Below are 25,426 nucleotides of genomic sequence, written 5' to 3' on the forward strand. Positions count from 1 at the left end.
GTGGATTGCAAGCTGTTGTCGCGTGTAATGCCAAAAGTAGCTATGCTAGCTTACTGGTAGGTTTGCCTACTGGGAGAGAGAGAAGTGAAGTGGTGGCAAAGCTGGTGTGGTGCACATGCACTGACAGGAGCACCAAATTGGTTCCACTGGTGCATTTGCACTGCACCAACCTCCCTGTCCACTCCCGGTGAGCAACAGGGACCCATCTGCTGGCACGCAAGTACAGTATAGCTGTTCTGCCCCAACCGTTGAGTCACTTCCGTGTAATGCTTCTTCTTATTTTTTTTTTAAAAAATAAATATTTATTAAGATTTTCCATTTTATACAAACAAAAAGAAGAGAAAAAAAGCACAAAGAAAAAAAAACCAATATTAAAAACACATAGTTTTCAAACCTAGTTTCCAAACCATCGTCCTTTGACTTCCTCGAACCTCCCCTTCTTGTTTTCTAGATCAAATTATTTATCCAGCAAATCATGATCTCCTAACTTCGCACTTAATTAACCCCTTATTCTCTATTCAGCTTCTTAAATAATTGTAACTTATACCTTATTAAAACAAGAGAAAAAGAAAAAACATTTCTTCCATATTCTTTTACCATAACAGCTAGAAACCATTAATTTCAATCCAACTCCCTTCAAAATTCAGTAATATTACAGTATTTCTTTAAATAGTCCTTAAATTTCTTCCAATCTTCTTCTGCCGACTCTTCTCCCTGGTCGCGGATTCTGCCAGTCATTTCTGCCAATCCCATACAGTCAATCAGCTTCGTCTGCCATTCTTCCAGAGTGGGTAGGTCTTGCGTCTTCCAGTGCTTTGCTATAAGTATTCTTGCTGCTGTTGTTGCATACATAAAAAAAAGTTCTATCCTTCTTTGGCACCAATTGGCCGACTATGCCCAGGAGAAAGGCCTCTGGTTTCTTCAGGAAGGTATATTTAAATACCTTTTTCATTTCATTATAAATCATCTCCCAGAAGGCCTTAATCCTTGGGCACGTCCACCAAAGGTGAAAGAATGTACCTTCAGTTTCCTTACACTTCCAACATTTATTATCGGGCAAATGATAGATTTTTGCAAGCTTGACTGGTGTCATGTACCACCTGTATATCATTTTCATAATATTCTCTCTTAAGGCATTACATGCCGTAAATTTCATACCGGTGGTCCACAACTGTTCCCAGTCAGCAAACATAATGTTATGACCAATATCTTGTGCCCATTTAATCATTGCAGATTTAACCGTTTCATCCTGCGTAATCCACTGCAACAGCAAGTTATACATTTTTGACAAAATCTTAGTTTTAGGTTCTAGCACTTCTGTTTCTAATTTAGATTTTTCCACCTGGAAGCCAATTTTCTTGTCTAGATTGTACGCCTCCATTATCTGATAATAATGTAGCCAGTCCTGCACTTTATTTTTTAGCATCTCAAAACTCTGTAATTTCAATCTGTCCCCTTCTTGCTCCAAAATTTCCCAATATTTTGGCCAATTGGCCTCCATATTGAGCTTTTTCTGAGCTTTCGCTTCCATTGGCGACAACCACCTTGGGGTTTTGTTTTCCAATAAATCCTTATATCTAATCCAGACATTAAACAGAGATCTCCTAACAATATGGTTTTTGAACGCTTTGTGTGCTTTAACCCCGCGTAATGCTTCTTCTTAACCTGCATAGGCAGGCATGGGGCCCAAAACTCCAGAAGCTAGAACACCTGACTTAAAAATAGCATAGAGGCTATGACTTAGAAGAAATCAGACTGTACAATGACTGAGGGCTCTGCGTTCCTACAATACACATGCACAATATGCTTGTGAATGTCCCAATTCTTAATTAGGGCACCGCTAAGGGTCTGTGTGGCTAGTTTCCCCTCTGAAAGCAGCAGTACTCTTGCTGAAGGACAGAAACACTTCCTACACTCACAAGTTGTGTCTTAGGCCCAGTTCACACTTTGCATCTTGCAGAACAGGTGCACCCCCCGTAAGACATTCTTATGAGGTCAGGGAACCAGGTTGCAATGGCAAGATAAACAAGAACAGCTCACACAGGTCCGCAGTCCCACAATGAAGGGGTGTGCATGCATGTATGTCATGCAGGCAGGGTCAACTGAATGGGCCTTTCCTATGGATTAGCATCCTTCTGTCAGGGTCTATATGATCAACCATGCCATTACATTATTTGTATTGTGCCAGCTGGGTGCACACACAAAGGACATCCTAGTAGCTTCTTAAAGGGGTGGTAACCACATAGGAAACCCAAGGGTGCTCTCTTTTGTTGACCAGGAGCAGGACTTTCTGTTTCCACATGCTAGTGCACCTGTTTTCACACTGTAATGTACACACATTGCAAAACTTGCTATTTGATTTTTGGCATAACATAATATAGTATTATATATATCTATATATTTCCAACCATCTCAGTCTGTGTGTTATATTCTCCCCATGGCACAGACATCTTATATATCTGCAGTATTACTATTTACCTAGTACTTTCAAGGTTATAGTGGAATTGATTGTTCCAAAAGTGTTTCTTCCTTGGCACACAAATGCTCCAGAATCATTAACTCCCACTGAACTGATGTTCAGCTTTAATTTCTTTTCATATCCATAAGCGCCCGTATTCCTGCTTCTCCCTGTAACAGTCTGTCGGCAAGGGGGAGAGAAAAAAATTAACATCCAAGATACAGTGTATACAGCATCTTTCCTAGATAAATTAAAAATAGATGTAATTATAACTTTGCCATATTAATATTCATAACTTAAAACCAGAATAATAAGCCATCATGACAAACCTGTCACTGGAACCTCTCCATACAAAACAACTACGTTCTCAGAGCTCTCTTTAAAAAAAGCTGAACTCACTTCCCCCACCACCACCCTTTTTTCCCCTTTTCTTATTTCCTTTCTTCAGATCCACTCCTACATTCTTGGTAGTCTGCCTTCTAATTAGGAGACTCTGTAGACTCTTCCCAGTCTTACCTCAGCAGCATGAAAGGCATTACAAAAGCTTGTCTTTTTGCAATGTTGCTTCAATACACATGGGGAACATGGGTCATGTGGTAGGGGCGGAGCACTGAGATGACATAGCCCCAGTTCCCAGAAACACTGCTTTGGTAAGTTGCCGTATCAATGTCTCCTCCCATGTGGTCCAGAGACATTATAGTGGCTCTTTCATCACCACTGAGGTAGCACTGGAGGGATTTCAGTCTTGGCCTGGCAAAATTCCACATCAGGGAAACCTGGATCTCCAACAATTGAAATTTCTGGTCATGTAATTCTGGTCCACCAGCCACTGGTTGGCAGTAACCAGGGTTAGAATTGGGCACCAATGAACTGCTTGATTAACCATCACTGTCGCAGCAGAGAATGCATGTTCTGGCCAAGGGAGGGAGCATCCATTTTTGAGACCAGCTCCTGGTTTCCTAACCACATTTAGCAGGGAATCCGTGTTACCACTCCACAGCTAAATGCCCATACTCTTTCATCTCTCATTCCAAATTTAGCAGACTGACTCCTCTAACACTATTTCTTAAAAATAGGGCTGAAAGTATCAGCCCTTCCCCAATATTCCAGTAGCTTTTAATTCATGCAAATGTGGGGCGGGGAAATAGAATGAACAAACAAAACTAAAGAGTATGAATCCGAGTACATACGAAAACAAGCTTTTGTATGAAAAATTTATAATGCTCTTGGAACTGTCCCAGATCTCCCATCTGCAGGTCCCATATTTGACCGCATGCTGCTGAGGCTCAATTCACCCTTGGAGTGGGTGAGTTGCGATTTGCCAACAGATAAGCACTTAAGAGTCAGCAGCTCTGCTGAGAATGGGCTCCAGGGACAGATTACCCAGGACGTATCCCCCCCCCCCGAGGCTGTGCGATTTATCTAGCATTACAGTGCTGCCCTAGTCCTTTTCTGGGTACACATGAATCACTGATTATATATTCTAATCACTGCCATTAACAGTTGACAATTAACCGTGGGATTGTACTCAGCAAGGTTAGACGTGACCTTCTAAGAAGTTTTCCATGCATGCTTAAATTACAAGATATGCCACTACCAGTGATTAAGAGCAGAGTGGGTGTTACCCAAAATAAAATAAAAATGAATTCCACATAGGTAAAGGGCCTAGCAGCACTGGGACCAAATCCCTTGGATGACTCTTTCTGGCCTGCTTGTTTTACTGTCTCTGGCCTACTTGTTGCTCATAGACTTCTTACTCATGATGACAAAGCTCAAATTGGAATTGGGCTCAGTTAACAAAGCAACATCCCCTTAAAAATCAGAAAACAGGTCAGTAATTTTTAAGCCCCAAAGAGCTTTTTTCGACCTTCATTAGACACACTCAACAATTGTTATTAGGAGCATTATGGGATTCCAATTGCTGCTATGAATCCCCATTAGCCTCAAGCCCACCATATATTTTTAACCGGCCACTGCTTGAGCTATAGGTAGCTCTATTGTCCCCTGGCATTTGGGTCTTTGTTACACAGGCCAACTCTTCTACTATGAAGGGGGGATTGTTGCTGTTGTTTTTTACAACATTACAGTCATACCTCAGGTTGAAGTTGCTTCAGGTTGAGCGCTTTCGGGTTGCGCTCCGTGGCGACCCGGAAGTAACAGAACGCATTACTTCCGGGTTTCGCTGCTCGCGCATGCGCAGACGGCCAAAATGACATCATGCGCATGCATGGAAGCGGCGAAACGCGACCCACGCAGACGCAGGTTGCGTTTGCTTCAGGATGCGAACGGGGCTCCGGAACGGATCCCATTCGTATCCAGAGGTACCACTGTATGTATTTTCATGTTTTTATATTGTAAACCACCCCTGTGGTCTTTAGGTGAAGGGCGGTATGGAAATTTAAAAAATAGAATAGAAATAAACACCACCACAGCCAGGTAACAGTAGCAGCAGGACACAAGGAACAGCCATAGGCAAGTGGGTCCCGGGGGGAATGAATGAATGTGTGTGTGTGTGTGTGTGTGTGTGAAGGATTGAGGAGCTCTGGAGGCTGAGATTCAGATTATGAATCACTGTTATCTGTGATTCCTTGCCAAAGAACTGTGAACTTCAGAGGCATTGTGACTTGACATCCAGGCCTTTCATGCGGTAGTAGTGCTGCTTTAGATATTCAGGCTCCTCTCACATGTCTGGCTTTCTCAAATTAAAGCCTGACCTACTTTGCTGCGTTGTTGCTCTTTGGTAAAGTCATGACCACATTCAACAGCAGCCTGCAGTCTTTGCTTGACTTCAAAAAGTTCTTGGCTGGGAACCTCTATGCATTTGAACTTTGCTGGGTTCCACTCCTGGGAATTGGTTCTTGCTCATGAATAACAGGGCCCTGATAGGGGATAACTACTGGATCAGCTTCTCACCTATGCCAACAATTCACAGAAGCACTACCAGCCTCAGGAACCTGCAGCAACCTGTGAATATGAGTTTGGAGCTTTCTCAACCACTGTCTCGATTCCTAAAGCCATTGCGCTTCCTCTCCCTGAACTCTCATTCCTCCTTGCCTTACAGACTGGCTACATGATTCAGACCTGCCCTTGAAACCTGCTTCCTAGGCAGCCGCTGAATAGTTTCCCCTCTATAAAATGGTTCCTGGGATGCTAACTAGCATACAGACACATTTAAGAAGTTCCCAGTGCAATTATTCCAAAAAGCAAAGGAGCTTCAGAGTCTAGCCTGCTTTACCTTCACAAAAGTATGTTTGTGTTAGGTTCCTTTCATGTATTAACATGTAACATGTATTTACCCCTTGAAAATGGAAGTCCCTGTGAGGCCTGGCAGAGGTTTTTTTTTTAGCAGTTCTGCACTTGTGACTTCAAATGCACTCAGAGACATGGGCTTATATCAAAACTGGGTCTTTTGTCTAGATAATAATAAAACAAAAAGAATGAATGACAGCAGGGTTGAAAATATGGAAACGCAAGGATGGCCAGAAGGCACAAAACAAAGCAAGAAGTATTAAAGAGGGAGGAAGAAGGATAAAGCAAAAATGAAATCTGAAGTTGCAAGAGGGCCTATGGTACCTACTGGGAGAGAATGACTTTCTACTTTAAATAAATCCTAAGAAGAAGATGAGTAGCGTCATCTTTTTGTCCAGTAGCTGCTGTCAGTCAGAAGGAAAGAGACAGATCATGCAATTCCAGGTAGGTTGTTGTCATGCCATGTGTGGCAGAAAGGGTAAAAATCCACTGAAAGGCTAGGAATCCACTGAGGTATCTTATTTGAGACTTGTCAAGGCTACTGCTCTGGGTAACAACACTTCTCAGGAATACTGTTTTGTCATAACTAATGAAGAACGCACCCCCAATGTGATCCTGTGGTGTGTTTTTAAGATTGTTCTTTCAAGTACATTAGTTAAGACTGATGGGGTATAATGAACTCACCGCGCTGCCTTGAAAAATCCAATTAGCTTGCAGAGTGCTATCTACATCCTTGATTGTGCATGTAACTTCAAATTCTTCACCTTCTTTGAGAAGTTGGTTGGTTTTGGATAAGGAGATGGCTGGAAGGGATTTGTGAACTGGAAAACAATTTAGATGTGCATTGTTTTTCATTACATGCAGTGCCTCCAAGAGAGAGGAGGGGAAAAAATCAGAAGTTATTAACCTCCTAATAAAATATTAGACCTCCTAGAGGTATTTTAAATTTCTGTAATGTATTTGAATTGTTCTTTCATGCCAAGTACATCTCTTAGTTAAAGTATGAAAACATTTATAGGCACTATATAGCATGCACAGATAAGCATACATAATATTTAATCCTGCAAAGACTGAAGCATAATCAGGAAACTCATTCCATGACCATTTTATAAGGTTACAACCCAAAAGCCTTTCCATCCACTGATGGAAGCTGAGTGTACCATCTGAAAGAAATAATTATCTAATTATTTTACCCTTGTTAACATGCAATCTTATATAAAGGTATGCCAACTATAATGGCTGCCTGAGCTGCAGGAAGAAGTTTGTACACAATAATAGCAGTGATCAATATGGTTTTACTAGATATTCCAGTAAAGAGGAATGTATGTCTTACCTGCCCTCACAACTAGTGTGATAAATTCTGACACCTTCTCCTCTCCATTTTGATACGCCACACACTGGTAACAACCAGAAAATGATCTCTGTACATTTTTTATGGTAATTCCTTTCTGAAGATCAGGAACTAACTCCATATTCTCAGGCAGAGGTTTCCCGTGACACCTTTTCAAAGTGAAACTTGAAATGTCTGGATCTGTCACTGGACACTGAATGAGAGCATCGCTATCTTCCATCGCGTATGTGACAGGCTCATGAAAAAACAGGACCGCTGGATCTGAAATGAAAACAAAAACATTTTACCTGAAGACTATATATTAAACAATGATGATGATAACAATAACTATTCCCCTTCTTCTTCTTCTTCTTCTTCTTCTTCTTCTTCTTCTTCTTCTTCTTCTTCTTCTATAATTTATACGCCCCCATCTGACTGTGTTGCCCCAGCCACTCTGGGTGGCTCCCAACAAAATATTGAAAACACAGTAAAACACAAATCTTCACACAAGTATTTCCCCTCCCCCAACAATTTATGCTGTTTATGATTTTATTGTTTGGTTTTATGCTTTTTAAAATTGTTGTAAACTGCTGTGATGTTATCTTGATATACTGGCATATATAAATATTTCTATACCGCTTAAGGAAGAACTGAGGGGAGAGACTCCATCAGGCAAGTCCTCCTTCCATCTGCCTTGTCCCACCCTCTGCTTCTCAATGTGTATTGTATTGTTTTATGTACTGTGGCTTCCCATTATGTTATTGATTATAGTTTAGATATTATTGTAACTGTTGAGTGGATTTCTGTTTAACTTTTATATGTTGATATTATTATTTTATACTATTCTAATGATTGTTGAATGTTACTTTTTTGATAGAGGTTGCCTATTTTAAAGGTATGTTTTATTGTCACATTTTTGTATTGCATTAGATTGTTATAAGATGTACATTTTTTGTTTCTTCAGCTTGTAAACTGCCTTGAGTATTGTAAGATAGAAAGGTGGTATACAAATTAAAAATGGTGATGATGATGATATCAAGGTTTCCAAGTGGTGTACAATAAGGTCAAAAAATAAACAGAATAGATAAAAACGGTTAAAATTAACCATAACATCGGAAAAGCTTGTTTAAAATGCCTGCTGGAACTTTAAAAAGTATTCAGATGTTATCTGAAGTGCAGTAGGGAGGGAGCTTGTCTGATCTCAGCAGAAAGTAAGTGTCTACTGTACTCAGTGACTAATGTTGGATACCACTCTGATCAAATTTGGAGCCAACCTTTTTGAGGAAGGCATCTTTTCTGCTTGTTGTGCACCTTGATTTACGCTAAGAGGATTCAGTTTCAAGCAAACAATAGCCTGCCAGGTGCCAACGGGAATTTCACACGCAGAGCATAAAAGCAATAGCCACCCAGTGTTGTTTGCTCCCATCATCTGATACACAGGAGGTATATGTATTTCACCCTGAACATTGAGAATTGATGAATATACTGAGTGAATAGTCTTGTGCTAGGGTTGGATTCTATTGTCTTGTGGTTCCCCTGTAATTCTACTTGTTTGTGAAAATGTGGACTTAGCCCTTCTACAAGCAGAGCTACAGACTCAGGCAGTCACAGAGTCTGATTTATTTTTTTTGGAACTATTGAAATGACCTTTTCCTGAAATTTAGGCAATTAAAGAATTCTGTACTAAAGAATCCTTATCCATTTTTAATCATCATTATGATGCTTTCTTGCATAATTGAAAAACAAGAAAAAACTCCTCTGGGACTTATTTTTGCTGGGACTGTCCCCAAAACTTTATAAATTCACCTCCAAGTGTACTTCAGACATTTATGACTTGAAAATAACAGAATGAAAATTATGAGGATATTAACTAATGGGTTGTCAGCTGAATGGGTTCAGAGCCTCCATGAACATTTCTCCTGATTAGACTTTCCCAACCTTGGGTCCCCAGATGTTGCTGAACAACAACGCCCATCATCCCTGACCACTGGCCCCAGTAAAAGGTGGGTCTTTTACTACCCACTTCATCCTTTCCTCTTTACTCTTGTAAACATCTCATAGGTCTCTGATCTCTCTGCCTGTCTTAGATCTTGATGTCATTGGCTAATCAGTTCTCTGTTACAGTGGGCCTCTTACTGTCACATGTGGTACCCACACATCAGAAGCTGACTGTAATTGGCTCAATTTGTCCTAATGTCTTCAAAGGGCTACTAACTATAAGATGAGATAGATTTGGGCGAAATGAAAAAAATCTCCCAAAAGCATCCAAAAAGAACTTCCACAAAATTAAAGTCTTATAACACTGTGATTATGACGAGGGATTTTGAATTAAGTCTATAGATAGATTGGGTTTTTAGCCAGAAACAGACTTAGTTGTTGCTCACTACTGGCAAACTGTGAAGCCAAAGGAAATACTAAAATTGTCTCCTTCTGGAAACTGGTGAGGTATTTTTAAGTTTCCAGGAGAACAGAGCAAATTAAATGAATGGAATTACTTTAGCTATGCTTTCCAGCTCATCCCACTGTGTGTTAGCAAGCCCTAATGGGGGAAATAAGATCACAGAATGTCAGAATTCCTTTCATAGTACAATTTCCTTTTGTTTATTTAGATCTCAGTATGAAATGGAGCCCACACAGTAAAATTCACACTTCAGTACATTACCATGAATAGCTTTTTCCATCTCATTCACAAACAGAAATTCCTATGGAAAGTGTTAGGAAATCCCTCCATAACAGAATAGAACCTTAATAGAAATTATTTTAACTGGTAGCAAAGGCTTATTCCATCTACTGCAATCCTCAAAACACCTTAACAGACATACTCCTCCCCTCCCACCACAATCCACAGGCTTGAGTCCACTCTGATTGGCACACAGCGCTTGCATGAGCAGGATTCATTATTCCCATCAAAGGCTTTACGATGCATCTATATGTATGTGCAGAACTGCCCCCTCCAGAAAACAGGGAAGCCACCTAATGCAGGAAGCGTTCTGTGTTCATTTGGGAGTACTTTTTGAGGTAAAACGCTGAGAAAAGTTTGATTCTATGTTACTAATGTGGGGGTGGCTATTGATTTCCTATCTGCGGATGGAACCTGCATCACACTGGTAGCATCTGCATGATGAAAACACATGGGACATATCAGTGAGTGAGAGAGATGTAGTAGCACCATCAGAAGAATTTCCCGTATGATCTGTCCCAGGGATGCAGCAGCCACTCTACACTTACCACCTTGCTGAAGCTAAGCAGGTCTTCGTCTGGTCAGAGCTTGGATGAGAGACTTAATGGGAACCAAAGGCCAATTTGGGTTCCACAATGGAATAAATATGGGATATAAATGTAATAAAATAGGCCAGACACGCCATACTCCCTGACTACCACCAAATAACAAACAGAACATTTTGCAAAGAAAATAAACTCTCAGTGACAGATGGGCAGCATGGATACATTTTCTTTCTGCGCAACTTCACAGAGCAGAAGAAATCAACAAATTGAAGACCAAAAGTAATTCAAAGACATCAACCAATAGATGAAGAGAAATTTCTCTGTTCAGCTGAGCACACACAACCAAGCACCACAGAAAAGTCTTGCAGACAGTGGTGGGAATGGTACCAGAAATGCACTCCTAAAAATGCTTCTTGGTTCACACATATTTCTTTCCATCACTTCATGTCTTACATATATGAATGTAGTATCACAGTTCTAATACCCCTAATCAGATGTTTCGAACCATCTCACATCACGGAAGCAAAGTTTTCCTATGAAGTCAGTTCACACATTCACTTGCCCTTCAGGATTATTGGGAAATCAATTAATGGAAAATTTAGTGATCTGTACACATGTGTGAACCAGTCCTTAAGTGTTACCAGAAGCAGATTATAAAAATTAGGGAAAACATGCACTTCGCTTTTGGTGGTGCTTCCATAAATCCCTTTAGTAAGATAAAGGACCACAGAAGAGCTGCCCAGAACACATTAGAAATTCATACTCCAGATCCTCAGCTCCCCTTATTTCACGATATTCTAAAGATGTTCGGGGTTTACGTGGGCATCTTTCCAATCAACATCAACAACAGGAACAATTGTGTCTCAAAGGGATCTTTCAGGCCCAGAACAAATCCCCAAACCAATGTTTCAAAATAGTGTTACTGGACCTCAAGTTTTACTGGAAGTTCAGTTCTGCTTCCAGTTTCAGCTCTGTGGCAACAGCCTTGGGCTACTCAGTAGTAAGGGGAAAGCATGCTGCTCAGATGTGCCTCTGACGACTATCATGCAGTATATACTGAGTTTTATCCTTCAAAAGTTTAAGCATTGATCCTTGGTTTAAACCCTATAAATACCAAGATCAAAACTACTGGGCAGGGTTCAGCAGTTTCCACCTGGACCTCAGTGTTTGTTCAGATGTACATCTTCAACACTTGATGGCTACAACCTTACTAGATCATACACATGTGTGAATCAACCATCACAGGTATTTCACTGCTGAGATGAACTCCAGTACCTTTTGGCGTTACCTCCATTGCAATGTTTGTCAATGGAGCCAGCTCCTTTTGACATCTAGTCAACAAAATATACAGAAATCCCTAAAGTGGCTCACTTAAGGAAACTGGCAGAGCAGACACTTCTCCATAGACACTATGGGGTTTCTCATCAAATGACAATGAGAAAAAACTGTGCCTGATTGTCCTGAAAGAGAAATAGTGTTGTTATGTAGCCACATGATCAGGAATGAATAATGAGGAGAGATGCAAAGGACTCTGGCCCCAAACTGCAGGATCCAATAATTTACCTGTGGTAGGTGATACTACAAGTAAATTCTCTGATCCTACAGCTCAGGGATGGCTAAGCTGTGGCCCTCCAGATATTGCTAGACAATAACACCCACCATCCCTTACTATTAGCCATGCTGACTGAGGCTGCTGGAAGTTGCAGTTCAGAAAGAGCCTGAGGACCACAGCTTGGCCTCTAGGTGGATCTTCACTGTCCAGTCCTGATACAGGTGGCTACATGGTTAGTTGAACTACATCTACTCTTCTTTTCCACAACTATGTACCTATGAACATACGTAGCTACCTAAACCGTACAATCCTCTTTTGAGGTCCAGATCTCAGTATTTGCGCTGAATGAAGAGAGTTGGATAACTACCAGGGAGAAGGCTTTTTTGGTGGTGGCACCCTGGTTGTGGAACAGACTTCCCAGGGCCAGTCACTATCTTTCAGTCAGCAAGCGAAGACTTTTTGATTCACCTCATGTTGTCTGTTCCTTTCTGTTTTTAAATCTGTGTTTTAACTTAGCAGCTGGGGTGAGCTTTTGGTTTGCTGTGAAACTTTTGATTTTCTTGACTTATTTTGAACTTTCATTGTTTCATTACTTATTTACTGTTGGTCATCAAGAGAACTTTATGTTACAGGGCAGCATACAAATGTCATAAGCAAACAAGAATAAACGAAACTGTGGAGCAGGATGGAACTAAAACTGATGCAACTGCTCCCAACCAATATCTGAGCTCATGTTTTCCCTGCTGGCATAGATCCAGCCACCCATCTGGTTGCCAGGAAGCATAACAATTCAAATTGTCTATCTATTGAGCATGTCTGTTTGCAGGCCTCAAGAGCAAAAAGTCTGCATTTTTTAATGTAAAAATGTGGAAGGATTATTTTTTGTGTGTGTGGAGGGGAGGAATGCCCATGCTTCATAGGAGGGGGAAGCCTGTGATAGGCAGATGCCCTGAATTAGTATGCATGCACCATAATCCCAAGCACATTTGCTCAGAAATCCCGCCGTGTTCAATGGGACATGCTCCCTAAAAAGCGTGTTTGGGATTGCAGCCTAAAAGGTTCATTTCAATATGCCCTTTGACATGGCCCTAAGTTCCTAGAAAGACAAACAAAGGTTTTATGCCACGTCCATCTCCGGGATGCTTCTTGGGAGCAGTTGTTTGAGGGTAATGTGGTCTTAGATCAAGACTGCCCCATCCTAGAATAATGGATAGCAAGTAGCCTACACATAAGTTTCAGTGATAGTTTAACTGGTACACACCTAAGCATCAGACAACCTTGTGGTGCAGCAGGAATCTGAAGAATTCATCCGATACACTGGTTTCTTAGGGTGTGAAAACATCACATCAAAAGCACCAATGTGATCAATATAAATGGAAGCACAAACCAAGTTTTCAGGTAAGGAGGAGGGGGAAAAAACAATAATATTTACCTTTAACAAAAACATAAATTGAGTTGTTCGATCTCTCTGTGTTTGTACATGTATATGTTCCTGTGTGGCTTGCTTCTGCTTTACTTATGTGTAACTCCTTCATTTTTGAAATGAGGGGCTTTCCTGATGGGTCCGAACTCCGAAAATCCCAGGTCACAGTGCCACCATCACTACACAACAGCTTTAACTCTTGTCCACTATTCACAACCAAAGTGGAACGTGCTGGAATAATAGAAGGTCTGGTACCACCTGCCAAAAATAAAATTTAGCGTTTAGTGTTTCGTAGATTTCCTTTCATAGGTCTTTAAAAAAAGAAATCATGTTGCACAAGCCTACGTCAGTTTGATTTGTAGTTTAATTTCTTCTCAAAACATGATTCAAGTATTACCTCATGGCTGATGACTGAAATTTCTTGGCTGCTAAACCAGGCTGTTTTTGGTGCTCCCACAGCGGGGTGGGTGGGTGGGTGGTGTCCATGAAGACAGTCCCTGATATATCAGGTGTGGAAAGGAAGTATCTTATTTTGGGGTGGGATTAAATCTTTTCGGACAAGGCAAAAATTTCAGCATCAGTCTTCATTAGCAAACAGATGCCCCGAGGCTACATCACAACATAGTACCATTACTCCGAACATTATGCTGAAAAAGGAAAAGATGGCTGCCACCATGGGCTGCCCATGGGGGCAGCCATCTTCTTTTCCATTCAGTTCCGTGGTAATGATCTTTTTTCATGATGTAGTTATTCCCACTGGGCATCTGTTTACTAATGAAGATGGATGCTGCTCAGCTGAACAATCCTGCCAGAAGTTAAAGCTGCAGAAAAATCTGCTGTTGGTTTAAAAAACTGAAAAGAAACTTATCATCTGCTGCTTTATCTGGACGGTATCCCCCTTGCCACAAAATCATGAGAATCTCTCCCTTACACTGAGATGTTTTAGAAAGTGCCTTCCCACCTTCACTGTGAAGGTGAGGAAGGACTTTTAATATAGCTTGATTTTTTTCTCCAGCTCCTTCTTCAAGGCCAGGTTGTGAGAAATCCAGAAACATAAACAATAATATAGTCACATCAGCACCATATATTTAAAGCACATGGCATCCCATAAATAACCCTGGGAACTGTACTTTACACCTAAGAGTGACAATACCCAGCAACTTTAACAAACTACAATTTCCAGAATTCTTTGGGGGGGAAGCAATGTGTTTTAAATGTATGATGTGAATCTGAAGGAAAACTGACCTTTTATTAAGCCTTGCTAGTCTTATGTACAATTAAGAGGACTTATCTAGAAAGACATCCAAATTATTGTTCTTTCATCCAGTCTTTCTTTGCCTGAATATGGAAGTGTGGTATGTGTCCCTCAAGGTTTTACCTTCACATTATGCCTACATGCTAACAAAGGAGGAAGAAATCTAGCTTTCCAGCTTCCTCTTCTGGCATTTGCACAGGAAGAGAACATCTGTAAGATATGCTCTCTGATGCTGTGTGGCTGTTTTTTCCTTGCCCTACCCAGAGAGGTCAGCGATTGAACCGGGGACCTTTCGAATTCAAAGCATACGCTCTCCTACTAAGCTACAGCTCTGAATCAAAGGGAGTTAAATTAATTCTGGCCATCTTGGGGAGGTCTAAGTTCAGGTACCTGAGTTCAGCTACGATGTATGTCTTATCACAGTTAAGCCACACAAACAGTGTATGTTCCCTAGAAGGGGATGCTATGGGAATTCTTTTCTTTTCTAGAGATAGTTTAAATCTGACAGCTTATGTATTAGCGTTTGCTTATGATTTGTAGATGCCCACAAAGTTTAAAAAACAAACAAAACCAGTGTATCCCCATTTGGCTTACAGTGTGCTCATTTGATACCGACAGTAAGAACAATTCAATTAATTAATTATTGGGGGGGAAATTGGTTTTTCTCAGCATTAGGGACAATGCCATCGGCTCAGCCTGGAAATGAAGTTTGCATGGATTATAGGGCAGTACCAAATTTATTTAACCGGCAACTTTAGCAGCACTTAGAAGTTGGGCTGCATCAATAGGAGTATAGCATCTAGATCAAGGGAAGTAATAGTGCCGCTGTATTCTGCTCTGGTCAGACCTCACCTGGAGTACTGTGTCCAGTTCTGGGCACCACAGTTCAGGAAGGACACTGACAAACTGGAACGTGTCCAGAGGAGGGCAACCAAAATGGTCAAAGGCCTGGAAACGATGCCTTATGAGGAACGGCTAAGGGAGCTGGGCATGTTTAGCCTGGAGAAGAGGAGGTTAAGGGGTGATATGATAGCCATGTTCAAATATATAAAAGGATGTCACATAGAGGAGGGAGAAAGGTTGTTTTCTGCTGCTCCAGAGAAGCGGACACGGAGCAATGGTTCCAAACTACAAGAAAGAAGATTCCACCTAAACATTAGGAAGAACTTCCTGACAGTAAGAGCTGTTCGACAGTGGCATTTGCTGCCAAGGAGTGTGGTGGAGTCTCCTTCTTTGGAGGTCTTTAAGCAGAGGCTTGACAACCATATGTCAGGAGTGCTCTGATGGTGTTTCCTGCTTGGCAGGGGGTTGGACTCGATGGCCCTTGTGGTCTCTTCCAACTCTATGATTCTATGATTCTAAGTACAATGGATTAAGAGGGTGTCAGATAAACACTCCAGCTAGTGAGAAATCCAAAGGTACTTAAATGCAGATGATAAGGAAGAGAGAAGGTCAGATTCTCTACATAATCTAATCAACACAATCAAGAGACCCCTCCCAATCAACAAAGATTGGGGGCCAAACTACATGTTACACTTAACGTGTAGCATGCTGCTATGTCTCTATTTTTTCCTTAAATCAATTACAGTTGCTTGGGGCGAGAGGGATTGTGACAAAAATAACAGCATGCAGGGATGGTAAGACTTCTTCCCTCTTCTGTCCTCAACCCACCCCACCCCCACCCCCCAAAAAAATTCCTACTGGCACCCCAGTGGGGTGACTTTGGAGGATTTTGGTTAGGGAGTAAAGGGGAAAACCTCCTCTCCCTGTGTGTTTCGAACCCCCCTCCCCCCCAAAAAAACCCCACCTCCATGGCTGTAATTAAGCATGCAACATATTTTGACCTTTAGTATGGTATATTGAGGGACGCGGGTGGCGCTGTGGGTTAAACCACAGACCCTAGGACTTGCCGATCAGAAGGTCGGCGGTTCGATGGGGTGAGCTCCCATTGCTCGGTCCCTGCTCCTGCCAACCTAGCAGTTCGAAAGCACAAAGTGCAAGTAGATAAATAGGTACCACTCCGGCGGGAATTTAAACGTTTCCGTGTGCTGCTCTGGCTCGCCAGAAGTGGCTTAGTCATGCTGGCCACATGACCCAGAAGCTGTACGGCGGCTCCCTCGGCCAATAGAGCAAGATGAGCGCCGCAACCCCAGAGTCGGCCACGACTGGACCTAATGGTCAGGGGTCCCTTTACCTTTTATATACCGTATTTTTTGCTCTATAAGACTCACTTTTTTCCTCCTAAAAAGTAAGCGGAATTGTGCATGCGTGTTATGGAGCGAATGCAGGCTGTGCAGCTATCACAGAAGCCAGAACAGCAAGAGGGATTGCTGCTTTCACTGCGCAGCGATCCCTCTTGCTGTTCTGGCTTCTGAGATTCAGAATATTTTTTTTATTGTTTTCCTCCTCCAAAAACTAGGTGCGTCTTGTGGTCTGGTGCGTCTTATAGAGTGAAAAATACGGTGTACCGTATGTGACACGAAAGATGGGAAAGTCTGTATCACTCTTATAATTTCTATATTCATTTTAAACTCTTATTCTTTGGAGAAAGTTTAACAGAAGCACATGCACATACTAAAACATTTTGAATCCTCCCCTCCAAAAAAATATGCATATTTGCTTTTATCTCCATGCATGCATTCCTTTTATTTGCTGCTTTGGCATCCATAGGGAACAATAGCTTTCTTTCACTCTGTGCAGCCATGTAATTTCCAAGTCATACAATCAAAGGCTTCTGTTTGGCTTACAATGAATCTTCTCTTTTAAGCCACCATACACCTCTAACAAGGTACCCAGCATACGTCCCCCGACAAGAATGAATACAAAGTCACAGGACTGAGAGCAGCATTTGCAGTTCATCATGTGCCCATTTATGATTCCCAAGAAGAAACAGCAACAAAAACCACTTTATGGTATTAAAAGAAACACACACTGCACATCATGGGAACACAGGAAGCCTCCTTATACTGAGTCAGACCAGTGGTCCATCTAGCTCACTAATGTCGAAAGACAGATGCTGTACCACAGAGCTACGGACCTTCAAAATGGCACAAATCACACTTGCGTTCATTGGAACACAATGTCTGACCCACCAAGCTGAACAAAGACATGCAAGTGACCTGACAAGTGTCTGTCAGCTCTCCTGCTTTGGATGTTACAGGCAAACCGCTGTACATTCAATGGGTGGCCATTCAACCTGGGGTTGGAAGCAGAAGTAAAAAGTCGCTTCGCTTTAATAAACATGCCCCAGATGAATTGCTTTGCTTTCCCTCTTCATCGGCCACCTTGTTTTAGAGGTGGGGTGATTATGCCCAGTTTGGGAGCCAAAGTTCAAAACAGGGTGAAAGCAGTCCAGCCCTAGCTCAAATATAAGCTTGGCCTTGGACATAGAAAGACCCAAACATTTCTAACCCCCAGCCCAGCAGGACCCATAACACACAATGCTCCTGGTCCAACAGCCCCCAAAATGCAAAACAAAGTACTGGCCCAATAGAGAAAGATGGCGGTAGAGGTGAAAAGTCCTCCAGATGACTCAAGCAAAACAAGCACACCCCACAATATGATGAAGACTAGAAAATGCGGCACAGGATCACCGATAAACATATTGCACATCTGTTATGATATAGGCAATATGCAACCTTGGCAGAGGAATGGTATCTTTGAATGAAAATGCAGTGTAATTATTAAACCATGGCAATATAGAAGAAGAGTTTGGATTTGATATCCCGCTTTATCACTACCCGAAGGATTCTCAAAGCGGCTAACAATCTCCTCTTCCTTCCTCCCCCACAACAAACACTCTGTGAGGTGAGTGGGGCTGAGAGACTTCAAAGAAGTGTGACTGGCCCAAGGTCACCCAACAGCTGCATGTGGAGGAGCGGAGACATGAACTCTGAGTGCAGTGCAGTGCTGTGCAGAGGAGTAATAGGGCCGCAATCCCACATGGGGCTTAAAAACTGTACGGAAACCAGCAGAACTTGAGTGCATATACAGTAAATGCCTGTAGCCATACAGACCACATAGAGGAATCTTCCACTTATGGACCTCCAATGCCAAAAAGGAAGAGAACACAATGTGATTGTATGAGAAAAGTAATTGTCATCAGGGCACTCACCATACTAGTTTGCTGATGGCCTCATCACATTGTTCCATGATCTCAAGAGCCATTTACTTCCCCAACTGATACTGGTGACATCAGCTCCTTGCCCACGGGAATGTGCATCCTTAGACAACAAGGAGTTAACTATCCTGAAGAACCATTGGTGGTACCAGCTGTTGCTGTGGGATTGCAGCTTTGACTGCTGCAATACCTCAGAACTGCGATAGGAGCATTTACTATATTAAATAGCACTTCACTATTGAAAAACAGCAGCTGGATATCAGGAACAAAATTACCTTTTTAATCAACATTGAGATTTCTTTCTGTAGAGCAGGGGTGGGGAGTGGATGCTCAGCTCCCCCCACTCCTGTGGGCCACTTTGACAGGTGGTCAGGGCAGGTAAAAAAGAAGTGGAGTTTGCAGATCAACCCTCACTTTCAACAGAGCTTGTGTTGAGTGTCAAATTTAAAAGGCACCCAATGCAAGCCCTGTTTGCACACTTAAATACTCCTGATTGTGTCTTTGCAGCCACAACTTTATCTGCCACACGCCTGGCATCATATATGGCATCAGGTGCAGGGCAGGTGGCCAAAACTTTGGGGTCTTGTGGGCTAAATTAGGAGTCGTGCTGGGCCAGACTGGGCTTGTGGGTCAGGGCTTCCCCAAAACTGTCTAATCCGGTGACACTTTTTGATTTTGCCTGAGTTCTTTTAAGACTATACAAAACAGGCAAGCAATGCAAAGCCAGTCCTTTTGGTAGGTCTCCTATTAGTCCTCCATCAATCATGAAGCCCTAAAGCTGGGTAGCTCAAAATTCAGGGCTGTATCCCACCTTCATGCCAAGCAGCTCTGTCAGGCTCACCACTACCTCACAAGCAAAGGGAACACAACAGTTCCTCAAAGGCTGCTAGCCTCCTTCGTGTGGGAAGGCAAATCATATCCCTGCCCTACAATGGGGAGACCCAGCAAGACCCAGCCTGCTTCTTCCAAATTGGGGAGGGGTAGGCTGTGGGTTAAACCACAGAGCCTAGGACTTGCCGTTCAGATGGTTGGCGGTTCGAATCCCCGCAATGGGGTGAGCTCCCGTTGCTTGGTCCCTGCTCCTGACAATCTAGCAGTTTGAAAGCACACCAAAGTGCAAGCAGATCAATAGGTACCGCTCCGGCGGGAAAGTAAACGGCGTTTCCGTGCGCTACTCTGGTTCGCCAGAAGCGGCTTAGTCATGCTGGCCACATGACCCGGAAGCTGAACGCCTGCTCCCTCAGCCAATAAAGCGAGATGAGCATCGCAACCCCAGAGTCATTTGCGACTGGACCTAATGGTCAGGGGTCCCTTTACCTTTGGGATACCACAAAAGTACTTCACTTCACTGCTCACTCCAACAATATAAAATAGCATGGAAGCTGCTCAGCTACACGGATGTCTTTCAGTCAAGCTTTTGAGCTCCCCGTGACTTGACGCTGTCATCCTCTGCTCCACAACTGACACCTGTGGTGCATTTTGCACATGGCTAACCAAGAACAATGTTATCAGAGGTGATTATCACCTGCATTTCTCATTCGAGTCAACGAGGGGCTACAGAAAGTTCAGGTCCCTGTTGTTCCTGCTTGGATTCGCAACACCAGGGGGAAAACAACAAAGACCACAATACCTACTTGTTGTTTACAGTGGCAGATATGTACCTCCGCAAGGTCTCCCTGCAGAACAAAGCACTTTGTTGCCACAATTAAACACAACTGACACCATAGCCTAGCAAGGCTTAATAAAAACAGGTCAAGCATCCTTCAGTTACAGTTCCTGAGCTAAATATCCCAAAGGTTTTCAGATCAATAGTGGTTTCTTTGGAAAGTCTTAAAACTGGGGGAAGATAGAGAGACAGGATTAACAAGGACTCTGTTGTTTACCAAATGGGTTGTTTGCACCATCTGTGGAGATAATGTGATAATGATAATCTCCTTCTCTCTTTTAACATTAATCCTTTTATCTTTAAAAACTCTGAAAAGCAACAAGCCAAAATGCAAAGGGAGGATAGCTGGGAGAATCGAGGTTTACCTCAGAAAGTACAAGCTTTTTTAAAAACAAATTAAGTAAAATAAAATAAAGGTGATGGTTCCTTGCAGGAAACATCCCTTACGACGGTTGTTGGAAGAGCTGTAACTCAGTGGAAGAGCATCAAATTTGCACGCAGAACGTCCCACGTTCAATTCATGGCATCACCAAGAAAGTCTGGAAAGGGTTCCCTGCCTAAAGCCATGGACAGCCGCTTTTGCCAGTCAGTGACAGGCTATATGGAGTTAGATGGACCTATGCCAGTTTCTAGTGTTCCTATGATGAAAAAAACATTCTCCCAGGGCATGGTGGATGAGATGTGGTCCATGAGGGAGTTTTAATGCAGCCACCAAAGCAAGGAGGTCGAAGGGGCAGGCCGAAAGAGGGCGAGTATGGCCATGTTGCTACACAAAGCACCCAGAATAAAAAGGACAGGAGGCAGGTGAATGGGAGAACCGACTGCACCAAATTGCAGATGAGGTTGTGTGCTGGTGTCTGTGGTGTGAGAGCTGTGATGGCTTGTTGGAGCCAAGCCAGGATCATTTTTCACTTGCACCAGAAAGTCCTCAGCTGTAGACAGAGAAGACTTTCACAGTCGTGTTAGCGATTTTAATTCAGTGTGTGTGTGTGTGTGTGTGTGTGTGTGTGTGTGTGTATGTATATATATATATATATATATATATATATATATATATATATATATATATATATAAATAAATATAAATAAAATGTGGACACAAAAGGCACACAAAGCACTCAAATAAATTTTTCAGTCCTCACGTACTGCATATTCGGAGGGGGGTGAACCAACCTGTAGCAAACCTGGAGGAATAGAAAAGGAAGAAGAATTGGCAGTTATTTAGCCAAGGGATAGAATAACAAAAATGGATGCCAAATTGGTTCAACAAGCCTTCCCACACCCATGACAAAACTTGAACATTGCGGCCGCTATATTTGGCTGAGGATTCTTCTATCTGCCCCTACTGAGAGGAGCTTATAGTGAAGTGAGAAAATTTAATGTGCTCAACTTTATGCTAATTATAGACAACAACTTGTACTGGACACAACTCAATTAAATGTGGCGTGCGGAAGGTTTGCTTGCACTTTTAATAGTATTGGTTTTAAACTGCTTTTAGCTGCTTCGCCCGCTGGTTTTATTTTGCGGTTTTTACTGATGTTTAGTGTTGATACTGAATTTACTATTTTTATTATGATTAGTTTGAAAGTCGCCTTGAGGGTATTCGTGTCAAAAACGGATATACGTAAGCAATAACAGGTAACAGGATGTGAAATGAAACGCAAAAGTAGATCTATATTTGGCTAGAGCTCATGAATTGGAAGGAAAGATGAAGCTTTGCATCAAAATGTGAGTTAGATTGATTTCAGTGACAAATTTATTGACTAGACAATCCATGCTAGATCTGCAACAAAAGGTTGCAGTGGCAGGAATGTTCCTGTTCTGGGTTCCTTCCAGGCAGGATACTTTAAAAAGCTCAAGGAGACCAAAGTACCCACATCCACACCTATACACCTGTTTTTACCCTCTCCAGTTTGACCTGAATGAATATGCTAAACTCTCTTTTGCTTTTTCCACCCCAGACAGAGGGGGGAGGGAGGATTTCCCCATTTGTCCCCATCCACCAAAAAAAACTACTTCTGCAAACCTCAGGTTCTCCCAAACTTGCATCTCTCTTGTTTCTCAGAGGCCCCATTTTTGCCTTGCTGACAATCTCTATCTGAGCATTGTGGTGGGTTTTTGCAGCACGACACCCCATGCATTTTGCTCAATCAAAATGTCGCCTACTGAGAACATGTGGAAATTTTTTATTTCGTATAAACCTACAAAATTGATGCTACTTTCTGGAATATACTCAGTTTTGTTCCAGATTCATAAAACTGCTAATCAGCTAATTGTTCCCCCTCTTAATTTCCTTCCCAACCATTGTACATTTACATATGCAAAATATAAAATAATTAAGTTGCAACAATTAAAACAGACCAAAACTTACACTAATGGAAAATTCATCATTCAAATGTGTTGAGTTCTTACTTTTTCATTCACTGCAACCTTTACAGGACAATTTGCTTAATGGTTCTGCTTTCCCACTCCATCCCTCAACTTATCTTTGGAGGCACTTTCTAAAAGCGCATTATCTCTTTACTTTTTTTATTTGAAAGAAGTGTTTATTGTAATGTGCCACAAGGGTGTGAGATGATGTTTTCTAGATTTCTTTAAGAAAGTAGCATCAATAAAAGGAAAGGAAATCTGGAGAGCCCCAAAGCTTTCCTCCCCCATAACAGCATTTGAATCACCAGCCGTTTAGAAAACACCAAATTCAACTGAAGTGCAGCTTTCTTGGTAATATGAATGCTAATTATTTCAAGGGCTGGCAGCAATTTAATCAAGATATTGAAGTTTCATTAAAGATATTCCGATAGTCTCCTAGATAAAGCCTTTACAAAAAGGAAAAAAAATAGCAATAACTACATAATTATTCTACTGTTGCTATTTTGTTATCTCTGGGTTTTCCCCTCTGCAATATATCTCATTTTGAGAAAAATGCAACAATGAATAAAACATGCAGATTAAAATAATCTACACAACTAAACTGAGGGTGAAAGAAAGTTAATATTATATCTCAACTCTAGTTGACAGTGGCTGGCCTCAAAAGGGCCTCCTACGTCTTTAATACCTGCATAGACATTTAGGAAGTCCAGAAGTAGGCAGCCATTTTAGAGTCTGTGTGGGCATCCGAGTCCAAGAACCCTTCCATCTGCAGTACAGAATGGCTTACCAAAATGGGTTTCCAACTATGTAATAGTCACAGTCGGAGTAATGTTGGACACGACCTCTAATTACTTTACGATCTTCTTTATTTTTTGCAGGAGTAAGAGATTGCTCAGTTTGCCAACCCCAATTTCCAGACATAGCAGTAGCTGTGATGACAGGACTTACTAATAACTTTATGTTCAATTTATAGAAAACTCTTACTACTTATAGCAAGTCCATACAGCTTGTTTCCCAAAGCAATCTGGCCCCCATTATGCCATCAGATCACCAGTGACTTGACAGACCTCCTGTTCTTGCTGCCTATCTGAAACAGCAAAACAACACAGAACAAAAACAGTCATACATGTTTGGTAGGTTGCAACTGGCTTAGCTGGTTACAAGTTGTGAAAGTCTGATTGATAACATCCTTGAACACACAGTAAAATGTTTGCTTTGGCCCATATGCCTGATTCCCTTCAAATAGGATTTCATATCTGAATAGTTTTCCGTTGTAAATAATTTTAAACTTGTTTCAATATTGTCTTTTAAAATAAAATTCCATATTCAGGATGTTTACATTTCCGGTTATTTGTGGATGCAAAGAATAACCTGTCTGTACACATTTTTCTCTTACATAATCAACGAAGGAGTGGGATGAACACCAATCCACATGCCAGTTGCACAATATGTAAGCGCCATGTTTGTTTCGATTGCTCTAAAATTTCACTGAAATAGCAGAGATCAGAATCCAGCCTTTGTCTGCGAAGTGCAACTGAGGAAAACGTAAAGGATTCAAACGCTGTTTGAGCCAACCATTGAGGATATCTTTGTGGGGATTTTCTCCTGTCACGTCGTCAAAGGCTACACTCTTTTAGTCTGGGAAACTGACAAGTCATTATTTTGGGAAATGAACAAGGCAGTTCATGGCTCACTCCCAATCTCACCACAACATCTGCAATCTCACCACACTCAGTAGTTTAAACAATAAATACATTGTGGGGCTTGTTTTCCATGCATAAACTAAAGTAAACCTGGAACATGACTGTCTCTATAGTGATGACGTAGCCAGCTGGAGCACTGATAGCAATTAAGCTTCTTGACCAGGCAGTGAATGTAAAAGGAATTTTCTAAGCCCGCACTTTTTATGGAAACCCCTAAATTGCCTTCCTTATCTTCTGTTCGAAAGCACCCACATTAATGCTGTGATCTCAGCTAGGGCTAAGAGGAACTCCTTGGAGCCTCTCAAGAACATTGTTGGAAATGTCAGTCAACCTGGAGCCTAAAGTGAACAGTACAATCTGCAGTAGCATTGTTGGGTTTATTTTTTCATGCCCAAAAGCTAATTTATTTTATTTACCTATACATACATACATACATACATACATACATACATACATACGCCACCCATCTGGCTGGGTTTCCCCAGCCCCTCTGGGCAGCTTCCAACAGAATATTATAAACACATTAAAAATGCCTTCAGATGTCTTCTAAAAGTCAGATAGTTGTTGATTTCCTTGACATCTGACGGGAGGGCATTCCACAGGGCGGGCGCCACCACCGAGAAGGCCCTCTGCCTGGTTCCCTGCAACCTCACTTCTCACAGTGAGGGAACCGCCAGAAGGCCCTCAGAGCTGGACTTCCCAAGGCTTGCGGATAGCAGGCAGCAGACCGAATCCCAGGGAGCGCAGCGCTGCGCGCTGGGTAGCTATCCGCAAGCCTTCGGAGCCCGGCGGGAGTTCCTGCCAGGCTCCGAAGGCTTGCGGATAGCAGCAAGCTCCGGGAGCGAAGGCGAGGTTGCACGCAACCTCGTCCCCGCTCCCAGACCCGTTCTGGGGGCTGGGGTCGGGGGAAGCTCGGGCTTCCCCCGCCCCAGCCCCGCGGCTAAAAAGGAAGCCAAGACAGCGAGTGGGATCCATCCCGCTTGCTGTCTTGGCTTCTGCCAAAGCCGCGCGCAGCCTCTCCCGGCTGCGTGGCTAAAGAGGAAGCCAAGACAGCCAGTGGGATGGCTTCTTTGCT

The 25,426-nt window shown here is 42.2% G+C and overlaps 1 protein-coding gene across 2 annotated transcripts in view; it reads right to left on the reverse strand.

Moving 5' to 3' along the window:
• KIT (KIT proto-oncogene, receptor tyrosine kinase) overlaps positions 1-25,426 on the reverse strand; it is a 74,873-nt gene that overhangs the window by 32,232 nt on the left and 17,215 nt on the right. The window contains exons 2-5 of one of the 2 annotated variants that reach the window (XM_053402340.1): positions 13,247-13,495; positions 7,041-7,319; positions 6,392-6,528; positions 2,479-2,638 (exon numbers count right to left, since the gene is read on the reverse strand). In XM_053402340.1, coding sequence (XP_053258315.1) covers positions 2,479-2,638; positions 6,392-6,528; positions 7,041-7,319; positions 13,247-13,495 — 825 coding nt within the window. The remainder of the gene's footprint in view (positions 1-2,478; positions 2,639-6,391; positions 6,529-7,040; positions 7,320-13,246; positions 13,496-25,426) is intronic. The other variant, XM_053402341.1, reaches the window with a different exon arrangement.

This window comes from Podarcis raffonei, chromosome 9, assembly GCF_027172205.1.
Source record: "Podarcis raffonei isolate rPodRaf1 chromosome 9, rPodRaf1.pri, whole genome shotgun sequence".
Taxonomy (NCBI): Eukaryota; Metazoa; Chordata; class Lepidosauria; order Squamata; family Lacertidae; genus Podarcis; species Podarcis raffonei.